The 14,323-nt window shown below is 36.6% G+C and overlaps 1 protein-coding gene across 3 annotated transcripts in view; it reads left to right on the top strand.

Annotated features, from left to right (window-relative positions):
* LOC124873910 (tensin-3-like) overlaps positions 1-14,323 on the top strand; it is a 66,346-nt gene that overhangs the window by 11,655 nt on the left and 40,368 nt on the right. For all 3 annotated transcript variants that reach the window (XM_047374960.1, XM_047374957.1, XM_047374961.1), the window contains 5 exons: positions 210-270; positions 348-423; positions 2,045-2,174; positions 2,345-2,410; positions 4,729-4,833. In XM_047374960.1, the coding sequence (XP_047230916.1) occupies positions 210-270; positions 348-423; positions 2,045-2,174; positions 2,345-2,410; positions 4,729-4,833 (438 nt within the window). The remainder of the gene's footprint in view (positions 1-209; positions 271-347; positions 424-2,044; positions 2,175-2,344; positions 2,411-4,728; positions 4,834-14,323) is intronic.

The raw sequence follows: 14,323 nt of genomic DNA, 5'->3' as shown, positions 1-14,323 counted from the left end.
TTTTCAAACCCTGCCATCATTGTCAGGGATGAATAGAAGTTTGCCAAACAAAAAGGTGATAAGAAACACATAACTCAATACAAACTGGGAAGAGATATTTTTTTATTTTGTGGATCATTTACAAATTTATTGAAGCCTTTCATTCTAGGAGATTTCTTCTGTGATAAAATAATGCTTTCTACATTATGTTCTTCCTTAAAAACTCATAGGTTGCTGCCTGTTCCTTAAAGTCTACCAAAGTCTGCAAGCTGTTTGCACATCACCAGTCTAGTAAGGCTGATCATTTATGCACAGTAAGCACGGTTAGATAGAAGACAGCCACTAATATGTGTTTGCCTCCATCTCAGCCACGTTAATGCTGCTCAAACCGATCGGCTCTACATTGTGCTTCAACCGGCTCAGCTCCTCAAAGGGGACATCATGGTAAGAAACCCATACTCCTTCTCTGTGTATTTGTTCTCTATCAAAGCCTTTTCTTAAGTTTTCACCTTCCAATTTGCAAAATAACAGGGATAGACTCTTACCACCGTGACTACCATCTTTTAAGTCAATTTAATACACACTCAGGCTCTTTAACGGATCAAAACTATTGTTGGCATGAATTCTAAATATTTTATTTGTTTTGTGGAGATCATCTTAAGCCCTTCTCACCTGGCTTTTCATGACTAACAGTGGGGTTCTTGTCTCAAATTTGGGAATCATTGGCATATCACCATTAAATCTGACATTTTATGTCCTTAAAAAGTTTCCATCTGTGGTTTTAAATGCATGTTTTTGATGTTTACTGAAAACCTGTCACATAATATTTGTACTAATGCCACATTGGCTCAATGATTGTTTTTTTAAAGCATAAAAGTTTGTTTAATGTGGAAAAAGTTTAAGCATTTTACTAAGACCTGATTCTCTAATTGTTTTCACCATCAGTTTGGTGCCTGTTGCAATGTTTGCCAAAGAAGAAATGTGCAGGGAATTTTCACAACACCTATTAAAAAGAACTGTGGGTTAGTTTTGCATACAACCAATGTCTGTATCTCATTTTGTAACTTTTCTGGAATGATGCATCTTTCCAAAAAGTTAAACTTTTATAATCCTAAAAGCCATTAGATGTGTGCAAGGGCTGAAGCCCAGTCATTGCATGGGAAGTGCATCTTAGACATGTCCCCAGTGCTTTTACCACCGTAAATCCAAAAGAGATGGGATGTTGTAGAAAATGGAAAAGGAAAACAAAAAAGTTTATGAAGATTTTCCACTGTTGATGGCCTTAAGAGGTCTTTGCAAGGAGAATAGCACCTGTAACACTTTACCCGCTATTATATTCAATGATAGACAGGCCGTTTTCAATTATAGAAAGGTAAAATTTCAAAATGGGCAAACATGTATTGTCTGAACATCTTTTTAAAATATTTTGCAACCTGAAATGCCACAGAAGAAAATTATGTTATTTAAAATCTAATAAATAATGTTTTTTACATTATGTACTGTGTCTATGCCAGACTATTTTTATCATATAAAAAGGCTCTTTTGCAATTTTTGTAGCTTCTGTCAAGCCTGATTTGCTATTTGTCAAAGAAAATTTTTATATGACCGGTTTTACTAATCAAGTGCTTTGGTAATGGTTTGTGACTTATATTGATAAAATACATAATTAATACCAACCCCCTGTCCAATATGTTTTATTTGATAAATGTGAAGAACAGCTTTATTATTTTCAGCACAAAAATACAGATATTTTTCTCAGTATAACATTTAGCAAAAGTATCTAAGTGAAACAAAAATCAGTTTAAAGTTGACTTGTATAAAATATGCACAAACATGTCTGAAAAAAGAAACATATTTTTATGCATATTGTACTTTTAGTCTTGAAGATGTATGAAGTTCACAGGTTCTAGCCTCAGATATTCAGTGAGCTTCACACATTTTATGTGAAAAGTATTTTACAAATCTTCAGAAGTGTTTGTTTCTTTTCTTCTGGAATGCCAAGCGTTAACTGAATTAGATAGACTAGCGATCAGGACGCTTGTCACCCTATTTTTCTCATTTTTAGGTGGTTTGTTATGATAAAAACAAGCAGTCTGCGAGTCGCCAAGTCGCTTTCCGCCTCCAGTTCCACACAGGCCTGGTGGTTGGACACTCCCTCTCTTTCTGCAAGGCGGACCTTGACTGTGCTGCTGAAGGTATTTATAACCTGCTTTGTTCCAGCTCCACTTGGGCTCTGTCGGGTTTTAATCTATAACTGATAAATCTGTTGGCTCTTAGCACACCTGACCTAACTCTGGATCTGAATCAGCCAAGAAGGAAATATGGAAACATGTCCAGCTGTCTCATTTTCCTCTCAATATTTCAGATTCCTGTTTCCCAGATGATGGAAAAGTGGAGCTGCTGTTTTCAGAGAGCCCTGAAAGGATTGCAGGTAGCATTGCTCCACAGATGATTTAAAACTTTTTAGGAACATAAATAAGGTTGAAATGTGCATCCTCAGAAGTCAGCTCAAGTTTAAAAATTTTTTTGGGAATTAAAAAAAAAAACTTTCTCAGTTGTACTATACATTTTATTGTTCATCTCCTGAGAGACAAAATATTAGTTTTTGCAATTTTCTTCTACATATTTTAACTTGGCATGAAGTCATTAAAGATACAGTACCTGAAAGGATTGAGGAACTTTTTAAGTTATTCTACTTAGCAAACAGTTATTCCCCTCTGAATGTGATGCCATACTGAATGCATCATATTCATGATAGCTGTTTGGAAAAATGTCTAAAATAATGACAGAATCCATTAATCCAGACTTAAAAAGTGACACAATAGTTGTTCAAAAAGAAAGGATTTAATGAAAATTGGAAAGCACATGTAAATTTTGTTACTCTTTTGGGGTTGACAATGTCATGATTGATCAGAAGTTTGTCAAAAAAGTTTGATTGAGTGTAATTTGCTTTCTAAAAAACTTTAACACCCGATTCATTGTCAGAATGTGTAATAACTACATTCTTCTCCTGTGCAAAGCATGCATGTAAAATATTCAATGTCCAAATAAATCAACTTTAAATATTCAGTAAAACTTTTAATACAGCATAGATCAGTCCTTTTGGTACATTTTGGGTGCCTAAATCAAAAGCTTTGGATTTAATAAGGATGCTAGCTTTATTTGACAAATTACCAAAGCCTGTAGTGGTTTTCAAAGGCTTTTACTGTAGTCATAGAGATTCTAATTAACCCAGATTAACGGACCACGCAGGGTTAAAAACTGGGGGTCAAGAGGCCAGGATGAAGACACAAAAGAAACACAGAAACTCTAAGGCAGCAGTACTTTCTTTCGGAATAAAAAACGAAGAAAGTATGCAGAGAAATGACAATCGCTAGGTTAGCAATGCTTTTATCGGGGGACAAATAACGAGTACAGTTAATGGTATTAATTGTTTAAACAAAGGCTCTGTCCAGGAATAGACACAGTTAAACAGAAGCACTGGACAGAAGTACTTTCTATGGGAAAGAAAAACAGTACACATAGTTAATGACAAAACAATCTTTGTTAGTGGCTGTAACCAGGGACACATGTGGACAAACACAGGGTGGGGCTAGGGGTGCAAGTGAGATCGAAAAGAGTACTATTGGTAACAATGTTTATGTTGATGACTTTCTCCAGAAAAACAGACAAGGTAGGGTCGCAATAGATGTACTTTCCATCTGAAAAAAAAAAAAAAAAAAGAAAAGAAATATATATATATATAAATATATATATATATATATATATATATATATATATATATATATATATATATACATATATTTATTTTTTTCAGATGGAAAGTACATCTATTGCGACCCTAGACTTTGTCCAGGAAAAGACAATTAAACACAGACAAACTAGGACAGGAGTACTTTATATGGTAATAAAACCAAAGAGAGTTCACCTAGTTGTTGGCAATAACACTTTCGTCAAGGGTGTCAACCAAGAAAGAGGCTTTTATGGAAAGGAAAAACAAGGTTAATATGGCATTAATGGCTCTGTCTCAGGCTGCATTAAGGAAAAGACACAGCTAAACACAGAGGCTGTTAGCCAGTTGTATGTTTTATGCAAGAAAAAATTGAGAGAACAAGATAATGCCAGCAATAATTGCGAACCATGGACAGTAGCAGAAGAAAACAGTGAAGTGATCAAATGTTGTCATTATGTCCTCCATCACCCTATGGTTATAGCAACTTAACTGTGGTAGCTCAGCTACTCAGAGTTCTATTAAGGCTATTACTGAGGTCTGAGGTTAGACATGATGGAGACTTATTAAAAAATGACCATATGTGATTTTATTGGTTAAAATTAAGCATTAGTCCAATCTTTTTGGCCCCACATTTCTGTACAGTAACTGTAAAAAGGAAGGATATTTCATGTTGAAGAGAAATGTGAATCTCACACCTTCATGCTCACAATGGCTCACGAAGGAAAATGTTTGGTAGCCAGTAGGGGGCAGTGTTAGACACCATATCAACAAACGTGGCCCTCAGCAACAGCAATCAGGTTCCTCATTTCAAGAGGAAGTACACACAGACAAACAGATCAGAGAGGAATTTACATCTGCAGATACTGAAGGCAGGAGGAGAAACACAAACAAACAAGACAGGAATAAATCAAGGTGTGACGGCTCACAATTTGATTTTAAGCAACAGGAGTTGGATAAGTGGTTAAATTGTATTTCCTCTGTCATGTTAAGTGACTGGTGTTTTTTTGTATGTCCAGGTAGAGAACAGTGGTTAAATGGGCATTCTGTGACTGTGGACTATGACACCTTGGACCCTTTGGTCAGGCGAGATTCTTTTCAGGACTGGACTCATCCTCAAACAGGTAAAGTGCCTTTTATTCTTATTTATTCTACCTGCTCTGTCATTTTCTCTGGATTTGTGTTGAATCTGCTGATAGTGTGTCCTGTGAACCGAAAAAAATCCTGTTCAACATATATGCAATTGAATACACTACACAGACAAGATATTTAATATTTTAACTGATAATAACTGAAATATTTACTCATTTTGAATGTAATGCTTGCAACATGTTCCAAAAAGCTGGGACAGTGGCATATATACCAATTTGTTATATCACCTTATCTTTTACCAACACTCAATAACCGTTTGGGAACTGAGGACACTAATTGTTGAAACTTTGTATGTGGAATTCTTTCCCATTCTTGCTTGATGTACAACTTCAGTTGCACAACAGTCTGAGGTCTCCATTGTCGTATTTTGCGCTTAATATTGCGCCACACATTGTCAAAAGGAGTCAAGTCTGGACTGCTGGCAGGCCAGTCTAGTACCTGCACTCATTTACCAAGAAGCCACGCTGTTGTAACTGGGGCAGAATGTGGCTTGGCATTGTCTTGCTGAAATAAGCAGAGACATCCCTAAAAAAGACGTTTCTTTAATGGCAGCAGATGTTGCTCCAAAACCTCTATGTTCCTTTTGGCAATTGTGTCTTCACAGATGTGCAGGCTTCCCATGCCAAGGACACTATAACATCCCTTATACCATCACAGAAGCTGGCTTTTGAACTTCGCTCTGATAACAATCCAGATAGTCCTTTTCCTCTTTGGCTTGGTGGACACAACGTCCGTGATTTCCAAAAACAATTTAAAATGTGAACTCTTCAGACCACAGCACTTTTTTCCACTTTGTGTCAGTCCATTTCAGATGAGCTCGGGCCCAGAGAAGCCGGCGGAGTTTCTGGTTGTTGTTGATATATGGCTTTCACTTTGCATGAGTTTTAACTTGCACTTGTAGATGTAGCGACAAACTATGTTAAGGTCAAGGGCGTTTAATGTTGGTTTTCAGGCCATGCTGAAAACCAACAATATGTGCAGAGATTTCTCCAAATTTTCTAAATCCTTTGATGATATTATGGACAGTAGATGATGAAATCCCTAAACTCCTTGCAATTGTATGTTGAGAAACATTGTTCTTAAACTGTTGGACTATTTGCTCACGCAGTTGTTCACTGAATGGCGAACCACGCTGCATCCTTCCCTGTGAACGACTGAACCTTTCAGTGATGTTCCTTCTATACCCAATCATGACACTGTTTCCAATTAATCTTTTCACCTGTGGATCATTCCAAGCAGATGTTTTTTGAGCATTCCACAACTTTCCTAATCTTTTGTTGCCCCTTTCCCTGCTTCTTGGAAGGTGTTACAAGCATCAAATTCAAAATAAGTGAATATTTGCAAAATATCTTGTCTTTACAGTGTATTCACCTGCATGTAGGTGGAACAGGATTTGCAAATCATTATATTGTGTTTTTATGTATGTTTTACACAACGTCCCAACTTCATTGGAATTGGGGTTGTACTTACACATCAGAACAATAGAGAAACATTTTAACACAAAAAACTACTTATTTATATGAACATATATGTTAATATGATTATAACTACTCATGTATATATTTGTAATGTTTTTTTGTCATTTTTTAAATCTTATTTGTCTTTCTTAAATGCTCTTAATGTTTTATTTACTAGCTTATATAGATATACTAGAATTTTATTATTAACAATTTTCTAGTATTTTATCTTGATCTTTTTCTCTGAACAAAGTTTTTTTCTTCTTGTTTATTTTTATAGTTCTAATTTAATATATTAAAAAAAAACATTTTTCACCTAGTTTTTTTATTTTTATTTAGAACTAAAATTGTCTTTACCCGCTTATAGACACGGTGAGAGGCATGGTAGATGGGCCATCACAGAGCAAAGAATTATTCACACACTCAATTTAGAGAGGCCAATTAATCTAACATGGATGTTTTTGGAGGAAGTATCTGGAGAGATACAATATGTGAATGGGGGGAACATGCAAATACAATTTATTTATATTATAATGTTATCACATTTTACATGGTTTATCTTAAAGTTGATTAATATTCTCAAATATTTTGTGCTTAACATTTTTAATGTTTTTTAAATTCTCTAAATGTTTAATTAATTAATTTAGCCTTTTTTCTTCTCTTCTCTTCTCTTCACTTTTGATTTTGTTTTTACTTGACCGATTATATTTATTTTCTGTTTCTGGAAAATTAGGATTTAGAGTTGTTTTAGGCATGACTTCTGCTTTGTTCGTATCACTTGGATGTAATTTGATGATTGTGCTTATTTCTATCTTACCTCCTATAGAAATACAGACTTTATATCTTATTCTTTAGATGCAAATAAACTAATGAAGCATACCAGTGCTGCAGAAGTCAGTCTGGTAAATGGTTTTAATTTTTATCAAAACTTTTTCAATAAGATAGAATGGAGAGTTATCAGCCAGTCTCCTAACTATGATAGTCATTTTCTCAAGGAATCCAAGCCAGAGCGTAAGATGAGGGATTATAAAAGTTTCACAAGTATTTTAGTTAGGTAATTTGACTTCTTTGTTGTGGTTTCTTTTCTGCTCATCAGCAAAACATCTCATAATTGCAGAAGCTTAGTGACAAAGACCTTCCTTTTGAATGCAATCAAGATAGCAAACTGTTTGGACGCTTTGGATTTTTTCCCAAGAAGTTTCCTGATCAACACAAAATCATAAAATCCCACAGCAGACAGCTGAAACAATATCTTCAAGCTGTGGCTGAGGTTTCAGCTCCAGCTGTTTTATGCCATGGCTAAATCTGCTCCTGCCAGCCGTGTAATTTAGACTGAAAGACATATGGAAAAGTGGCATGTAAACACAGAAAACACACACACACACACACACACACACACACACACACACACACACACACACACACACACACACACACACACACACACACACACACACACACACACACACACACACACACACACACACAGACACACACACACACACACACACACACACACACAGGACTACCAACAGGAATCTGGTACTCTGCAGCTCCTGAGGCTGTTGTTTGGGGCTCAGGTGGCTTCTTTAACACCTAACACTTCTCTCTCCTCTGCTACTTCTATCACTCCATCCCCTCATCTTCTTTCCCGAACTCCCTTTTCCTATGTGCATTGCTCTCAGGTTCAAGTTGCAGGTTGCAATTTGTCCAGTAAATTCCCATCCCCCTTCCCCCCCTGAATCCGCCTCCATGTTTACATTCTCCTCTCCAAATTTGGGCAGTTCAAGGTCCTTGTGGAGTTTTATTTCCTGTGCAGCACACACTCTTCCACCTACGTGCCTATGTGTTAGACTAGTGAATGATCCACCCTCGGGTTTCCTTCCTGTCCTGAAATGAAAATGTATGAGTGAACCCTCCGTCCGCACAGCTACCTGTGTCGGCCGGGACAGGATGCAGGGGGGCAGGGACAGAAAACATAGAGAACCCCCTCCCAAAGAAATGTTGAAGGCGGGGATTTGAAGTGCAGCAACATGAGAGAGGGGAAGGAGAGAGGGACACACACCAGAGTGCTGTTAGCACCTTAGGAGAGAGAATATATTACGCTTGTCTTCTTGCTGCTGAGAGGACAACAACCGGAGCTGCTCTGAAACTTTTCCTGTCTGCTTTCACTCTCATCCTTGTCTTTCCCTTCTGTCTGTCATTTGTTCCTCTTCCTCTTCGTCCAACTCCGGAGGGAGGCTTCAGCAAAGTATTTCCATCCTGTTTCCAGTCAGCAGAGCAGACAGTGAAAGTTTCCTGCTGGCTGCAGGTAAAGTAAGCTCTTACTTTTATTTCTGTCAAGACAGATTGAAGCTTTGCTCCTTTGGGTCTCTGTTTATCAGTTTGTGAACATCATCGTAAGAAAAACCTCTTAGAGATGCTGGGAAGTTTTTACTGTGCATCTGTGGCAGTTCAGTTTTATTGCTTCTCTGCACTCAAGAGGCTGTGCTTATACAGCTGTGGTATGCACTGCAGTAGTTACTGTACAATGTTTTCTTACTTTATCAAACAATCTTAACTGGAACAGATCTTCATTTTTAGGTTGCTTATTTCTGCCTAAATCTTTATGTTTCAGGAGCTCAGCCACAAATTAGAACACACAAAACATTCAGTTTGCATTCAAATATTCAATACAGAAATACAATTTGTTATATAAAAAGGTAGAAATTGAAAGAGTACATGAATATATACTATAGGTGACCGTTGTTGATTGCCAGTTTTGTTGTACATTATGTTAGGACAGAAATGTCAGAATCTATGTACTATTTCTTAAAATCGTAATCATAAACAAAATGTCATTATGCACATTCCATCAAATGCATATAGTTCCATATATATCTGGTTAATCTTAATAAACGAGAATACCACTACACAGAGTGATATAATACAAACCTTTATTTGTTTTTAATTTGGATGATCATTACAGCTAATAAAAACTCAGATCCCGATTTTTACATCAGACCAATAAAAAAGGATTTTTGATACAGAAATAGCCTTCACAATCATGGGAAAGACTGCTGACTTGACAACTGCAGAAGACAGCTATTATTACCCTTACCGAGGAGGGTAAACCACACACGGTCATTGCTAAAGAAGCTGGCTGTAGTGCTGTATTAAAGCACATTAATGGAAAGTTGAGTGGAAGGAAAAAGTTTGGTAGAGAAAGGTTCACAAGCAACACAGAAAGCTCAACCTTTCAAGGATTGTGAAGCAAAACCTATTTTACAATAAATGGACTGCAGCTGGACTCAGTGCTTCAAGAGTCTCCAGACACAAACAAATTGAGGACAGGAGCTGCAACTGTTGCATTGCGTGATTTAAATCATTCCTGAACCAGAAACAATGTCAGCAGAGTCTTACTTGTTTAAAAGGAGAAAAAAGACTGGATTTTTGCTCATTGGTGCAAAGTCCTCTTTAAAGGTGAAAGTAAATTTTGCATTACATCAGGAAATCACTGTCTACAGGAAGAGTCTGCCAATTGTTAAGTATTATGAAGATACTGGTTTGATTTTCCAGCAGGACTTGGCACCTTTTCACACAGTTAATTGTATTAATACCTGCTTTAGTGACCATGAAATTACTGAACTTGAATTGCCAGCAAACCTGCCTGACCTGAAACCCATCTATAGGGTATTGTCAAGAGGAAGATGAAAAACATCAGATCCAACAATGCAGATGAGCTGAAGGCCACCATTAAAGCTACCGGGGCTTCCATAACACTTCAGCAGAGCCTCAGGCTGATTGCCTCCATGCCACGCTGCATCCATAATGTATACAAAAGCAGCCCTGATCAAGTATTGAGTGCATATATTGTACAGTACATAAACATATTTTTTAATAGCCTGACATTTCTGTATCAAACATCCTTTATCATTTGTCTCCTCACCTAATTTTCTTACTTATTTAGAAACTTAGAGTTTTATAAGCTGTAAGTCATAATTATCAGTTTTAACAGAAATAAATGTAATACATCACTTTTTGTGTAATGAATATATATAATATACGAGTTATTGAATAAATTACAAAATCAATGATATTCTACACTCGCCGGCCGCTTTATTAGGTACACCTTGCTAGTACTGGGTTGGACCCCCTTTTGCCTTCAGAACTGCCTTAATCCTTCAGGGGATAGATTCAACAAGGTACTGGAAACATTCATCAGAGAGTTCGGTCCATATTGACATGATAGCATCACACAGATGCTGCAGATTTGTCGGCTGCACATCCATGATGCGAATCTCCTGTTCCACCACATCCCAAAGGTGCTCTATTGGATTGAGATCTGGTGACTGTGGAGATCATTTGAGTACAGTCAACTCATTGTCATTTTCAAGAAACCAGTCTGAGATGATTTGTGCTTTATGACATGGCGCGTTATCCTGCTGGGAGCAACCATCAGAAGATGGGTACAGTGTGGTCATAAAGGGATGGACATGGTCAGCAACAATACTCAGGTAGGCTGTGGCGTTGACACGATGCTCAATTGGTACTAAGAGGCCCAAAGTGTGGCAAGAAAATATCCCCCACACCTTTACACCACCACCAACCTGAACCGTTGATACAAGGCAGGATGGATCCATGCTTTCATGTTGTTGATGCCAAATTCTGACCCTACCATCCGAATGTCGCAGCGGAAATCGAGACTCATCAGACCAGGCAACGTTTCTTCTTTTGTCCAATTATGGTGAGCCTGTGCGAATTGTAGCCTCAGTTTGTTGTTCTTAGCTGACAGGAGTGGCCCCCGGTGTGGTCTTCTGCTGCTGTAGCCCATCCGCCTCAAGGTTCAACGTGTTGTGCGTTCAGAGATGCTCTTCTGCATGCCTTAGTTGTAACGAGTGGTTATTTGAGTTACTCTTGCTTTTCTATCAGCTCGAACCAGTCTGGCCATTCTCCTCTGACCTCTGGCATCAACAAAGCATTGGTGCCCACAGAACTGCCACTCACTGGAATTTGCCGTTCACTGAATTTGCGTTAACGAGCAGTTGGACCGGTGTACCCAATAAAGTGGCCAGTGAGTGTAATTTATTGAGATACACCTTCACTGTCTATTTGGGGAAATACATGTAAAACAATTACAAATCAAATGTTTATTACACAAAACAAGGCAATAGGAATTCTTAATTAAGTACAATGTGATCCTCTCACAATCAAGGTATTTTATTTTATTACAAATGGCTGTACCTTTTTTATGGATTAGTGGACTTTCAAGTTCCTAGAATAATGTGTTAAGGTAAAAAAAACAAAAGCTTCCAAATGTCGTGCAAAAGTTGTTCCAAAATAAAATAGAGTATTCAAAAAGGAAGGTGTATGTCTATAAAAGCATAAATTATAAGTAATTTAAAGAGCAGATGTGTTTCAATTGCAAAGATTAATTTAATTTGTGGAATTCGTTAGATGAAGAACCGAAAACATGTAAAACCTGAACTATACTGAATTTGTGAATTACTTTGTTAAATGAAGACCGTGCAAATTCCAAACTGACAAAGCTACTTTTAATTTTCTTTTAGTCCAGATTTAGTGATTAAAGTCTGTAAAAAAGATAACATATACAGGTTAGGTGAAATGATCCCTTCTTCAACCTACTTAGGGTCGTTTCTTTCCTCTTTTTTTATTTATTGTGAAATGGCCCAAATATCTTCAATTAAATGAAAACAATAATGAGTTCAAAAACTTTTAGATAAAGATCTTTGTCTCATTTAGTGTTTGGTCCTACACACTGAGAGATCTCCAGATCAGATCTCTTGTTGTGCAAACTATATATGACTCAACATAAACTCGCCTCTGTCTGACCCCAGGTAGACGATTGTGACGGATACGTCCTTTTTCTCGTGACTTGCAGACTCACATATAGTCCTGTTACAAAAAGGGCCTTGTGTTATCTACACGGAGTGTGTCTGAAGTGATGAATCATTGGCCGTGGTGATGCAGGTGTGGAGTCTCCGCTGTACACAATCAGAAAGTCAAGTTTTAGTAAGAAATTGAACTTTTCCAGTGGAATTTAAGTGATTCAGAGACACATTTAAAAGAAAGAAACCAAAAATCAAAAAACATAGTAATGACTAATTTCTGGTGTGTTGTTTTTTTCTTCTGTTATTTTAACTTATTTAAGCTACATTAAATCACAGAGCTGCATATTGTCATCAGAAACACTTTAAAACAAAGCCTGAAAAAAATAAATAACTCAATAATAAATAACTCAAGAACTCAATAATTATTGTTTTAGAAAGAAAAACAGTGACATATTTTGCTTATCAAGTCTACAGTAAGACCAGCTTAATTTTGGTAGGTGTCTTTTTTGCAAGGAGAAAACAAATAAACATATTACTTGACAAAATTATTGTTTAGTATATTATAACTAATCTATAAGTATTAAACTGTTCGGAAACCAGACCGCAATAAAACCAGTTTTGGATTTCAGTGATAGTTTAAATCTTCTATGTATTATTAAAAAATGCTATTCCTGCTGTCCTGATACACATTTTAAATTTGAAGGGGAAAGTGCCGTGTGTGTAAAATAAAAATGTTATTATGCTTATAACATGTGTGAGGAATACAGTGGTAATCTGCTACATTTTAAGAATTCAGGAATAATTTATGTTTTTTTTTTTTTGCAAAACTGATTAATCTTAGTTAAAAAAAATCAAAATGTGTCAAAAAGTTTGTTTTTTGGAGTAGGACCCAAGTGCAGACAGGAATGTGGGAGCAGCGTGTTCAGTTGAAGAATTTACTAATAAAAATGACAAAAACTTACAGAACAGCAAGATTAGAACATGGCATGGAGCATGGATGAAAAACATGCAGAACAAAAGAGAAGTAAAAGGGCAGGGAATGGAACAAGAGAAAAAGGCAGATAAATGGAAGATCCAGCAGAGAACAATGACCAAGAGAGAGCTTATGTGCTGAGGGAGAAGTTGAGAATGACATGGGGTGCTGGTGTGTTAATCAGTAGATAATGTGGAGCAGTTTAGGCAGAAGGTAAGCAGGGAAGCTGAGAACATGAATTTAGCTGAACAGAGATACAGAAAAACTACAAAACATGGGGGAAAGACAAATAGTAATCTAAGAGAAATGAATCCAATAGGAAACAAGAAAAAAACTTAGTGACTAAACACAAAACCATAAACTAATATGACAAGACCTGAAACAGCAACTAGCAAGATGAACTCAGAGAAATGCAGTGAATAAGAGCATGACAACAGGAAAATATTCAAAATATAAACAAAAAAGGAAACCAAATCCCAAACTCTAAGTGATTAATAATATCTATAGTACATGGGAAGAAACTTAAAATATACTTTCTGGAATTATTTAATGTGATGTATTTATACACTTAGAGAATTTTACTTAAAGTTCACAACACTACACAACTGCTAAAAAGTATAAATGGGTGCTACAAAAATTTATTACATTGTTGCAATTAGTGGCACATTTTTTCTTATAAGAAATTGAGAAAAAATTAAAAACTAGACAAAACACTAGCTTAAGACACAAAATAAATAAAATTGCCTTTGATTTGAAATTTAGAAACAAGTACCTGCACAGGTGTTTTTCAGTTTCAGCTGCAGACCTAATTGAGCTGTTACTAGCTGACTGAAAGGAAACATGGACGAAGAGCTGTCAGCTGAAACCATGTAAGAAGTTATAAAACTTATCAAGAAGGCAAATCAACACATTGCAAAAAACATTGTTTGTTCCTTGTCGGCTCAAAGCAAATCCAAACAAAATGTTCAGGTCGTGAAAGGGAAACATCCAAACAGAACTGCATCAGGACAGAAAACGCAAAGCAGTTCGCCTGAATAAAGCAAAGACATGAAAAAGAAGCCAAACAAGAACAACGATTAACACATAAACAGGAAAAAGCAAGGTTTCCTTGGGCTTAGGAGAAGTAATAATGGATTACTGACGATTTGATGAAACTGGCATTCAGTGATGAATCCTCAGTCTGATGCTGGAGCGTTTGATG

Source organism: Girardinichthys multiradiatus, chromosome 9 (genome assembly GCF_021462225.1).
Source record: "Girardinichthys multiradiatus isolate DD_20200921_A chromosome 9, DD_fGirMul_XY1, whole genome shotgun sequence".
In the NCBI taxonomy this organism is placed as follows: domain Eukaryota; kingdom Metazoa; phylum Chordata; class Actinopteri; order Cyprinodontiformes; family Goodeidae; genus Girardinichthys; species Girardinichthys multiradiatus.
The sequence above is the reverse complement of the archived record's forward strand: the minus strand, read 5'-3'. Positions and strand labels throughout refer to the sequence as shown.